Source organism: Phacochoerus africanus, chromosome 10 (assembly GCF_016906955.1).
Source record: "Phacochoerus africanus isolate WHEZ1 chromosome 10, ROS_Pafr_v1, whole genome shotgun sequence".
NCBI lineage: Eukaryota > Metazoa > Chordata > Mammalia > Artiodactyla > Suidae > Phacochoerus > Phacochoerus africanus.
The window spans coordinates 19,548,466-19,560,710 of record NC_062553.1 but is presented as its reverse complement, the minus strand read 5'-3'; the positions used below and the strand labels follow the sequence as shown (position 1 = coordinate 19,560,710).

The 12,245-nt window shown below is 48.1% G+C and overlaps 1 protein-coding gene across 4 annotated transcripts in view; it reads left to right on the top strand.

Moving 5' to 3' along the window:
• The window catches only part of SEL1L3 (SEL1L family member 3), a 115,311-nt gene that overhangs the window by 16,300 nt on the left and 86,766 nt on the right, over positions 1-12,245 (top strand). For all 4 annotated transcript variants that reach the window (XM_047798403.1, XM_047798402.1, XM_047798401.1 and 1 more), the window contains exon 2: positions 40-610. In XM_047798403.1, coding sequence (XP_047654359.1) covers positions 40-610 — 571 coding nt within the window. The remainder of the gene's footprint in view (positions 1-39; positions 611-12,245) is intronic.

The following is a 12,245-nucleotide window of genomic DNA, read 5'->3' as shown; positions in this document are numbered from 1 at the left end:
CGTGATCCTTTAAAAACTTTCCTTCTTTTATCTTTTCAGAATTTCGTACCATCTTTGGGGAGGCAGACTTCCCTGACGACGTCAGTGATACCCAGAGCCGAGCAGAGTGTGGCTTACGAAGACTTTATTTATTTCACTGTCTTTGAAGGAAATGTTCGCAACGTTTCTGAAGTCTCGGTGGAATATTTATGCTCTCAGCCTTGCGTTGTCAATTTGGAAGCGGTTGTCTCGTCTGAGTTCAGAAGTAGCATCCCCGTGTACAAAAAAAGGTGGAAGAATGAGAAGCATCTTCACACCAGCAGGACACAAATAGTACATGTGAAATTTCCAAGCATCATGGTTTACAGAGATGATTATTTCATCCGACACTCCATCTCGGTGTCTGCCGTGATACTACGCGCCTGGATTACTCACCAGTATAGCGGCGGAGACTTGAATGTCAAATGGGAGGAGAATTTGCTGCATGCCGTGGCGAAGAATTATACTCTGCTGAAGACCGTCCCACCTTTTGAACGCCCTTTCAAAGATCATCAAGTGTGCCTTGAGTGGAACCTGGGTTATATTTGGAACCTCCGTGCAAACAAGATTCCTCAGTGTCCTCTTGAGAATGGTAGGTCATTGGCTTTGCTGGGAAACGAATTCTCATTTCTTCCCACAGCCTGGATCAGAAAAGGAAGGCAGGGGGACATTCTTGTATGAGCGGTGGGGGACACAGGGAACACGGAGTCAGTGATTTTGGACTTTGGGGACAAAAGGGGGACAATGCAAAGACGAAAAGAGGCGTTCTGCTGTGGCGCAGTGGGTTGAGGGCACCGCTTGTCTCTGTGCCGTTGCTGGTTCAATGGGTTCCTGGCACAGCCTGGCTACAGCTGTGGCGTAGATCACAGATGCAGCTCGGATTCAAACCCTGGCCTGGGAGATTGCATATGCCGGGAGTTGGGCTGAAAAAAAGAAGGTGAAAAGAAAAGGAAAAGTAGGACAGAATAGGGTTGAAGATGGAGAGAGAGAGAGACCTATGGAAGGGGGCCCTCGAGAGGCTTGGATCGCTTTAAGTTGGGAAGGAGCATAAGTGCCGCAGGATCAGAAAATCTCCCCAGACTCCCTCCAAAACCCCCAAGTGTCAGTTTTGTTTTGTTTTGTTTTGTTTTTTCTTTTTAGAGCTGCACCTGTGGCATATGGAAGTTCCCAGGCTAGGGGTCGAATCAAGCTACAGCTGCCAGCCTACACCACAGCCACAGCAAAGTGGTTCCGAGCCGCATCTGTGACCTACACCACAGCTCACGGCAACGCCAGATCCTTAACCCACTGAGTGAACCCAGGGATCGAACCCAAATCCTCATGGATACTGGTCAGGTTCATAACTGCTGAGCTACAACGGGAACTCCCCAAGAGTCAGTTTTAGTTCAGCATTGCCTTTTCACCCAAGCCAGCCTGGGTTCAACTCCTGGCTCTGCCACTTTCTGTCTCTGTAACTGCGACAGTTTGGAACTGTGGAGTTTCAGTTTTCTTACCTGTAAAATGGGAATAATAAATAACGATTCCCCCAGGGCAGTGTTGTGAGAATTAAATGAGATGTATTTTACTTAGCACATAATCCGCACTCAGTAAAAAGTAGCTGTGATGATGATAGAATGCAAACTCTATATTTTATCCTAAATGTAATAAGGTCACAGCCACTGAAGGGTCAACAGAGGAGGACTTGTGCCCTTTCTCAGCCTCCTTTAAGCACCAGAGTTGGAGCACTCTGGCTGCATGCAGTTAGAAGAAGCGGGCTGAGGACTTCCAGGTGGCTCAGTGGGTTAAGGATCTAGCACTGTCACTGCTTTGGCTCAGGTTCGATCCCTGGTCCAGGAACTTTCACATGCCATGGGTGTGGCCAAAAACAACAGCAACAAAAATACATAAAATAAAACAGTGCTGAAGTTCTCTCCACTGGTGCAGCAGCACCTGGCTATATGGGTGCTGAGCACCTTCCAGCTCCTCTCCCCATCCTGCAGCAGAGAGCTGAGCCAGGCTGCCTGCTCCATCTGCAGCGGAATCACCCAGGGCTCTCGTTGCAAATGCAGGCTCCCAGGCCTCATCCATTACCTACTCAGCCAGGATCTGTGGGGCACAGGGCCCTGGAATCCACGTTTTAAATACATTCCCTTGACTCTGATTCACCCAAAAGCTTGAGAACCTCTGGAGCAAGAGTAGAGCTGATGGGACTTTGTTCTAGGTATGGTTGCAGTAGCCGGCTCCCCGGGCAGGCTTGGTGGGTGGAGGGAATCCATGGGCTTGTGACAGCAGACCCTGCTATGGAACATGCCTGACACCTCTGAATCTCTAAGAGAACCAGTTTGGAGCAAGGTGACTTCAGGACATGGTGAAAACAATGGCAGGAAGTATTTCCTGGGGTCACCCCTAACAAATCTGTATGCAATGACAACTGAAAGGGCCAGAGTAACCATGTGTTATAGTTGTTCAGAGGCCACTTGCCATAGAACCACACATTAAAAAGAACAAACTCTTTATTCTGGAGTTCCCATCATGGCGCAGTGGAAACGAATCCAACTAGGAACCTAGAGGTTGTGGGATCGATCCCTGGCCTCACTCAGTGGGTTAAGGATCCGGTGTTGCTGCGAGCTGTGGTGTGGGTCACAAACACAGCTTGGATCTGGCATTGCTGTGGCTCTGGTGTAGGCCAGCAGCAACAGCTCCGATTAGACCCCTAGCCTGGGAACCTCCACATGCCTCGGGTGTGGCCCTAAAAAGACAAAAGACAAAAAAACAAAGAAACCCTCTTTATTCTGAAATAATTAAAGATTTTCAGGAAGTTGCAAAAATGAGAGCAAGTCCCCCGATAGCCCTCCCCCAGCTTCCCCTAATTGTGACATCTTCCATAACTAGAGTACACTCTGGAAACCAGGAAATTGACGTTGATCTCACACTCTTAACTAGACTGCAGATCTTAGATTACACCTGTTTTTACATGCACTTGTGTGTGTGCGTGCATAATTCTATACAATTTTATCTACGTTTCGTTTTAATGGCCCTCTTCTGTATCTGGCTTATGTTTGTACAGTGCTTTAAATACAGAGCTATCTAGAAAAAGAAGACAGATTCCCTTTCTGTGTGTGTGTGTGTTTGTGTGTGTGTGTCTGTGTGTGTGCGAGCATTGGGGGGGTGGTGCAATTAAACAACCAATGTCATTGAGCTGCCTGCATTTTGATGCGCAGTGTGCACCCCTCTTGCAGGCAGAACCCCATGCCAACATCCTTCTGGATCCTTCCGCAGGGATACCTAATTTGTTAAGGAGAAGGAAGCACGGGGCACGCGCAGCCACAGTTTTGCTTGGCCTCCGATTGATTTTGTCAGGGCTTAATGATTCCATTTCATGTTTGGCAAATCACATATTTCTCATTGAAGAATGACTGATTCACAAGCTGGAAGTTTTCAAATGAAGCCATTTACGAACCGGCGTGAGTTCTTAGGGCGCCTGAACATACCCTTAAAATGTGAAATGTCTTTTCTTTCTTTTGTTGTTCCTGGCCGTATTCACAGGGCTCAGGAATAGCACAGTGGGATTTTTTTTTTTTTTTCTTTCTCTCCCTGCCTCCTTCAGTCCATTCCTTTTGGGGTGAGAACCAATCTAATAAAAGCGGAAAGCAGAGGAAAACCTTTTCTAAGAGTCAGAGTCGCTGAAAATGGGTGGGTGTGGGCGGGGGGCTTCGTCCACCCTCAAAACCAGCTGCTTTCAAGGCTGTGATTTGCTCCGCAAAAGAGGGGAGCACTTCCTCTCCCTCTCTTCCGAAGACAAATCAAAAGCGTGTCTGCAGCCGCAGGTGGAAAGTGGCCCCGACCTTTGTTCTTGATGCCAGGCTGCGCGTGGAAGGGGGCCAGGCCTCTGCCTTGTTCCCCAGCAGGGGCTTCTTTATTCAGCGTTTGAGGAACAAGCGTCAGATCGGAACAACAAGGTGGCATTAGGGCGCCTTGGGGGCACTTTCATGCCTGGCCTCTGGCAGCCAGCCCTGCGTGGGGCGTGGGGGGACGTTTCCTGTGTTGAGTGCCCTGCGTCCTGCAAGAGTTCTGCGTCTGAACTAAGTACCCACTGACTTGCCTGCATTTTCTTTTTTCTCTGTAAGGAGAGGGCGCCGAGTCCCGTGCACGGCTGTTCCGTGAGCGCGCTTGGAGCGCCTTTCCACCAAAGCCGGAGGCTGGGCTGGGCTAGGGCGGTGCACGCTGACGCTCCGCAGCCGGCCTCCTTGGCTGGGACCCGGCTGGGCTGGTGGTGTGATTTTCGGTGGAGGTGCGGCTGACGTCTGTCCCGCCCTGCTGAGTAAACCTACCCCAGATCAGAGGCTGGCAGCCTCTAGGACACGTGTGTGCCAAGGCTCGGCCTGGGGACCTTCCGATGCCCCTGTTCTTGCATTCTGGGCACGTGGACCTCGGCGGCTAGGTCCACCATGCATGCGGCCAGCTCTTTGTCCCTTCCCTCGGGGGAGGGCACCAGGCGTTAGCTGCTGTCCCTCACCAGTCACACGGGTGTGCCTGACATGCACACAGACCAATAACTCTGGGGGCACCTGGACCCCGCGTCCTGGAGTCAGAGGCCAGCTAACCCTGCTGCCTGCGTCTTTAGCCCATCTTCCGTATTCAGTCGCTTCTCACCAAGTGTTTGCATTCTTCCTAGTCCAAGCCACCATTGTCCCTGTCTGGCCTCTGGCCCTAGCCTGCAAATGGCCTCCCTGCCTCTCCCTCCTTCTCCACCCTTGCAGCCAGTGCGAGCGGGTCACAGCACCCCTTGCAGGCCGCTCCTCCCATCACATTAGGAAGGGCCCGCCAAGTCCCTTAGCAGGCCTGCGGAATTTGTCGCTGTCCTCTCGCAGACCTCATTTCCTGCCACATTCGCCTTGCCCACCTGTTCCAGCCACACGGGGCTGCTTCCTTCCCTTTAAATGTACCAAGTTCATTCCCACTTTGGGACATTTGCTTTACTGTCCCCTCCAGTTCCTCCCCCAGGTCCCCATGGGGCTCGCTCTCTTATCTCCCTCCTACCTCTGCACAGATGTCATCTCACCCCAGAGGGCTTTCTTGACCACATTATCTAAGAGGGCAGCCACACCCCTGCTGCTCCCGACCCGGTCGGTATCCACCTTTTATTTCCATTATAGCCTTAGCACCACCAGACCATGTAATTAAATATAGTTAATGGCTTATTTGCCTGTTGAGTGTCTCCATACCAGGACACAGGTTCCATAAGGCTAGGGTCCTGGTTTGTCTGGTTCTGGTGCCCAGTGTGCCACCCTGCACACAGCAGGTTCATGGTGACTATTTGTTGACTGAGTGATGAATGCTCTTAGCCAAGGACTCTTTCTCTCTTAGCTTATGTGTGACTGTCACACTGCCAGCATCCTCATGTGGCTATGGTAGGGAGCATGTGGGAGTGGGGGCCCCACTGTATGCCTTCCTTGGGGCCCACATGCATTGAGACGTCCCAGGTGGAGCCCTTTTGGGCTAGGCTAGAAGGATTCTCCTTTGCAGTCACTCGGGAGCTCCCATTTGCCCTGCACCTGCCCTCTAGTTTGAGTCTGTGATCCCCCACCCCTATGCCTTGGCTAAAGAGCTCTTTTTACTGGCAGCTGCTGTCCCTGGCTCCTCCCTCTCCCCCAAACTCCTCCATCTCCAACTGTCACCTTGCGTGTCTTCCTGGCAAAATCATACTCATATTTCAGTAGCCAGCTCACATTTCCACTCCTTCCCCACAAGCTTTTTCTTCTCTTTCTTTTCTTTTCTTTTTTTTTTTCTTTTGTCTTTTTACGGCCGCACCAGAGGCATATGGAGGTTCCCAGGCTAGGGGTCTAATTGGAGCTACAGCTGCTAGCCTATGCCAGAGCCACAGCAATGCCAGATCCAAGCCACATCTGCAACCTACATCATAGCTCACTGCAACGCTGGATCCTGAACCCACTGAGTGAGGCCAGGGATCAAACCTACAACCTCATGGTTCCTAGTTGGATTCATTTCCGCTGCGCCACGATGGGAACTCCTCTTCTCTTTCTTCCTTCCTTCTTCCCTCCCTTCCTCCTCTCTCTCTCTTTCTTTTCTTTTCTTTCTTCTCACATCATAAATATACTTTCTATTCTCCAGCCTCCCCTAGTTCTCTGCACCCCTTATGATGTGTATCATGTTCAATTTGAAAGAGACTGATTGAGCACCTATCATGCACCAAATTCTTTCCTAAGTCTGCAGGCTCAGAGATGCAGGCATGGTCCCTCTCTTTAAGGTAGATCCGAGAGGTGAACACAGCTACTGATGCTAACAGCTGTTTTCCTTTCCTGAGCGCTCGCTGTGTGCCAGGGACTATGCTAAGTGCGTTGTACAGAGTATCTGATTTCATCTGCCTAGTGCTCTGTTGTCATTATTTACAGAGGAGGAAACTGACTCAAGGAGGTAATTTGTCTAAGGACACACAGCTAATGATGGAGCTGGGGCTGGAACCCAAGTAGTCTGGTGCCCAAACACCACACCTGACCATGAAGCTATACTGGCAGGTGAGGTCATGAAGCTATTTATTTTAGTCACTTACATTCATGGGGAAAAAAAAGTTACTGAGCAGCCTATGAGTTAGGTACTTTGCTAGGGTTTTTCATAGAGGAAGGGACATTTGAACAGAAATTTGAAGAATGAGTAGAGTCTTCATGGTCAGAAAAGGAATGGAGGAAAGGCATCCAGGCAGAAGGGAAAGAAAGAGGAGGAAATGCAGGCTGATGGGGACATGGGGACGTTTTTCCGACCTTCTCTCTTAGGTTAGAAACTGGGGAACCTGGGAAACTCCTTCTCCACTCTCTACCTTTTCTTAAAAACTCATTCTCATCTCCAGATCCAACGGATTGGAAGTAGGATTTCTTATAACAAAATTCCATTACAACAAAATCATAGAAGACTAAGACAAATTTTGGATGCAGACTTTCTTTACCTGTCTCTGTGAAAATAACAGTTTCTTCAGTGGGACAATTCAAGTCAATGACATGATGAAAATGAAAATTTTTGTTATTAAGAACTACACAGGAGGGAGTTCCCATTGTGGCCCATTGGAAACGAATCCAACTAGTATCCATGAGGATGTGGGTTTGATCCCTGGCCTCGCTTTGTGGGTCGGGGACCCGGCGTTGCCATGAGCTATGGTGTAGGTTGAAGATGTGGCTCAGATCCCGTGTTGCTGTTGCTGTGGCTGTGGTGTAGACCGGCAGCTGCACCTCTGATTCGACCCCTAGCCTGGGAACTTCCATATGCTGCAGGCGTGGCCCTAAAAAGCAAAACAAACAAAAACAACAACAACAACAAAACTACATAAGAGTTCTTGGGTGACCTAGTGCTTTCACCACTGTGGCCCAGGTTCAGGCCCTGGTCTGGGAACTGAGATCCCACAACAAGCTGCTGCATAGTTCGGCCAAAAAAAAATTTAAAAAAAAAAAAAAAAAACCCTGCAAAGCTACACCGTTGACACTTACAGGAAAAGAGGGACTTAGTTCTTTCTTTCCCCCAGTTAATACAGTAGACTGGATTTTTTAGTAATACCACTAATTGATGCCTGGCATCTGCCTTGCCCTTTACAGTTTTCAAACCACCTTCCCCTTGCACAGGGTCTCATTTAAGCCTCATAACAGCCCCAGGAAAGCATTCTCATTCTCTCCTTACATAGGGGGGAAACGGTGAGGCTTAGAGAACTTGCTTAACAGAGTCCAAGTTCTTGATTCTTACCACTTTGCTAAGCCGCCTCTCTGAAATATGCTAACCCAGCTTCTAAATTAGAAGGAATATGCTTTTTTTAAAGTGGATTTTTTTTTTTTTTTTTTTAGCCAACATGAATCACCCTGTTTTCCTCACCCACTGGACTTTGCCTCCTTGCAGCGGATTGAACGGCCCTGGAACCTGGGGCAGGGAGGGCTCTGGAGGTAGAGGGCACGGTCTCCCTGTCTGCGTGGAAAGGCTCAGAGATGTTGTTCTCGTGCTTTGTAGCCAGAAAAGTAATCCATGTACCTGGTCAAAATTTCAGACCGTGTGCAAAGGTTTGGGGGAAGAGGAAAGTCCCACCCATCCTACTCTCCTGGTCCTGTTTCTGGAGGCAAACTCACAACAGCACTCGTTTCTGTGTCTCCTTCCAGAGATGGTCTTTGCTCATAGAGGCATGAAGTTGCCAGCCTCTTCTCTTCGTACACAGGGGGGAGGGCACTGTAGACGCTGCCCTGTGCTCATTAACAATACGGCAGAGATTTTTTCGTGGCAGCGCATGTTACACAACCCCATTCTTTTCAGCAGCTCCTTAGCACGGCGTTTCCTGGGAGTCCATCATTTATTTAACCTACCCACTGCTGATGGTCACGCGGACCATCTCTAGTCTCTTGCCGTTAACAACAAGCTTTCTGCAGGCATCCTCGCACCTGCATCTCTGTGCATACAAATAATTATGTTTGGAGGATAAATTGCCAGGAGTGGAACTTATGTATCCTCAGGACTCCTAGTATTGCGTATGTTACCGACTTCCTTAGCCACTCATTTCACTGCCTAGAACCCCTTGGGAGAGGGAGGGGGGGGTTCTGACCTAAATCCTACTTGCTAGAAAGTAGAGCTTTTGTTCTCAGGCTTTAGCTTTAAGGCGAATAAATCTCCTGATCATCACTGCTTGTTTAGTGTCCTGTGTTTGGAAAGCAGATTGAGTTATTGGCATTCTAACTTTACTTCTCCGGGTTGGCACATCTTAGCTTCTTTTCCGCCAGGCTCTCCTTACAGACTTTTAGCCATCGTTCTTCTTTGCCCCAAGACTATTTCTAACTTCTTCACGCAGGGACCAAGGGTCTCAGCTTCATCCTTGTGGTGGCTGAATAGAGAGAGGGGGCTTTGTTACGTAGCAACAGGACCCTCTCCAGAGCAGTTGGCTATGTCAGGGCTCTAATGCCTCTGCCGAACTGGAGAATGGGCCATATAACCCCTACCCCCAGCCACCTTGCTAAGGGTGATACTCAAAATACCTAACTTATTGTATGTGGAGGGTCCCCCACCCCAGGATCCCCGGGCGCTGGCCCTGGTGCTGAAGCCGGTTGGTAAAAATCCTTGTTGAGGCAGGCTCCCTTCTGAAGGAGAAGGCAGAGTGGGCAATGGGGGAGAGACCTTGCAGGTTCAAGGCAACACTAGTCATCTAACCACTGTGAACATATTTCAGTATTTTAACAACCATGCAGCTTCACAGGGCATGCCAGCTGAATATCAGCCTTAGTTCTCTCTGGAAGGACTTGTGAGATGCACTGTGGTTTAATAAAATGCCCATGGGTTTGCAGCAGGAGGCCGGGTTGGAGTCATACCTGGGTCTCTCCTTAGCTACGCAGCCTTCAACAAGGCGCTGACACTTTTCTCGTCTCCAAATGAAGGAGTTTGTACCATGTTATAGCAGATGACTCTTCTTTCTCTAAAATTTAAGGAAATAAAACAAGCAAAGTGGCCAAGGAGGTGAATTCCAAACCTGAACTGTTTTCCTGGCATTTTGTGCCTTTTCTCTGCCTGACTTCCTCATTTGAGATTAGAGAAAGAAATGGATTGGGGGGGATCTGAAAAGTATTATTATTAATTATTTAATAATTGGCCTGGGCAGCATGGGGCACATTATAAAATTACGGAATGTGTTGGACAAAAGAGAGACAGGTTGAAGTCCTGACTTGGGCCACAACTATGTTCATTTTTTTCACTGATTCGTTCCTTCATTTATGGAGCCTGTATCAAGTGTTGGCCACTGTTCAGACTCTGGGGATAGAATAATGAATGAAGCAAAGTCCTTGCTCTCTTGGAGCTTATATTCGGTCAACAAGCCATTTAACCTCTTTGGGCCCACATTTTGGACTTCCATTTTTGTACCTGTAATTTTTTTTTTTGTCTTTTCTAGGGCCGCACCCATGGCATATGGAGGTTTCCAGGCCAGAGGTCTAATCGGAGCTGTAGCTGCCGGTCTACACCAGAGCCACAGCAACTCGGGATCCGAGCCACATCTGCAACCACACCACAGCTCATGGCACCACTGGATCCTTGACCCACAGAGCAAGGCCAGGGATTGAACCCGCAACCTCATGGTTCCTAGGCGGATTCGTTAACCACTGAGCCACGACGGGAACTCCACCTACCTGTAAATTTTTTAATGAGGATGGCACTGTACTGTTACTCCTCATTCTAAAGCCTATGACAAGCAGCACCAATCAATTATAGCACTCCAAACAGCCAGGTAGTTCCTGGAAAATATTATCCCGAGCTAGCTGAATGCTCAAATCCTTCCCTGCTCCAAAATTTCATTCTTCTTATTTCTCGTTAGGTGGGAAGACAGTTTTATATTGAGGGAAATTGTAATAGAACTCCAAATCTGAGAGCTATTAAGGGTACAGATTTTACAAGAAAACCACCGTCATGTTGGTCTGGTTGGATACAAAAGGTATGTGTTTCTGTGAAATTATTTTAGATCTTTGGGTCTTAGATTTTCCCTCCACGGTCTTTTGCTGCAACGTCTCTTATTCATCCAGCTTTGCTTTGATCCCTGGATAAGGGGATGTCTCATCAACATTCACTTTTTAACCCCTTTCACTTTAGAAACCTCCTCTATGGAGCTTCCTTTTGCTGGCATCGGGTGGGGCAGAATCAAATCCCACTCGTGGCGTTAAGTGTTTCTACTCCGCACTAGACAGCTCAGCAGCAGTCACTGGCAGAAGGCTCCCCAGGGGGCGACTGTGACCATCTGGTCTCTCAGGTTCCACTCAACTAAAGTGGGGCTGATATCAAACTCTTGGTAAAAATGTTCCTTGGATTCTGAAGACACCCTTGCAGTTTTGCCGTTTCTAATCCCCTCTCCCCAGCTAGCAAGTCCATTGTGCCCAAACTGAGCTCAAGTTGCAAAGAAAAAAAGTTTGAAGTGTTTCCCTTTCGGGTTTCCACATGCATCTCTGAGACTATGAAAACATTACTCTTATGATTTCCAAGTTATAATGAACCAGAGGGACCGCCGTAGAGAACACATTTTCCCTGTTGAGGAACAAGAGCTGGTGTGTCCAATATCCCAGGCTGAGGCTCCTCTAATTTTTGCCAACATCGGCAATTTGGTAACTTGCACAGAAGTCAACTCTTTCTTCTCGAAGGAGCCCAGGAAAATCGATTATTTCCACCATTTGATTGTGGACATGTCAACCAAGGAACATTTTCAGAAAGGGAAAAGTGATTTGTATTTCTAGGCTCTGTTCAGTGAATGATTTTTTTCTTTGGAGGGGGATTGGGTATAGGAAGTATAAAAAAATTAGACATATAGGGATTAGATACAGATGAAATAACTCTGTTTTCCCTTTAAGATTCTTTATGAACACCTCTCTTCTCTAGAGCTATCGAATTCCCTCACATTTGCAAAAGAAAGTGGAAGGGGAGTTCCCGTCGTGGCGCAGTGGTTAACGAATCCGACTAGGAACCATGAGGTTGCGGGTTCGGTCCCTGCCCTTGCTCAGTGGGTTGACGATCCGGCGTTGCCGTGAGCTGTGGTGTAGGTTGCAGACGCGGCTCGGATCCCGCGTTGCTGTGGCTCTGGTGTAGGCCGATGGCTACAGCTCCGACTGGACCCCTAGCCTGGGAATCTCCATATGCCGCGGGAGCAGCCCAAAAAATAGCAAAAAGACAAAAAAAAAAGAAAGTGGAAGGCTCCTTCCTTTAAAGGGGTCTGGTTAGTAATATTTGCATAGGGTAACATGGTGAGGTTATATGGAAAATCTGCACAGAAGAAAAAAAGAGGCGTGCAATTTTAAGCGCATAGATCCTGAAACCAGACTGCACCAGTGTGAATCCCAGCTCCACCTCTTATTACTTAACCTCTCTAAGACTCAGTTTTTTTCATCTGTTAAAAGAAAAAGAATAGATTCTATTTCATAACTTGTGAAATTAAGGGAGATTACTCCTGAAATGTGCTTAGCATGTCGCCTGGCATATTCTAAATGTTAAATAAATATTAGTTACTATTTTGGCATCAGTGTGTCCATTTCCTCGTCTATAGACTGGGGATAAGAATGAGGATTAAGTGGACCTGTAAATATGTTTATAGCAGTGTGGGCCATAGTGAGTGCTACTCAAGTGGTAACTGTTACTTTTTTTTCCTTTCAATTTTTTAGGGCTTCACCTGTGGTACATGGATGTTCCTAGGCTAGGGGTCCAATTAGAGCTGTAGCCACTGGCCTATGCCACAGCCACAGCAA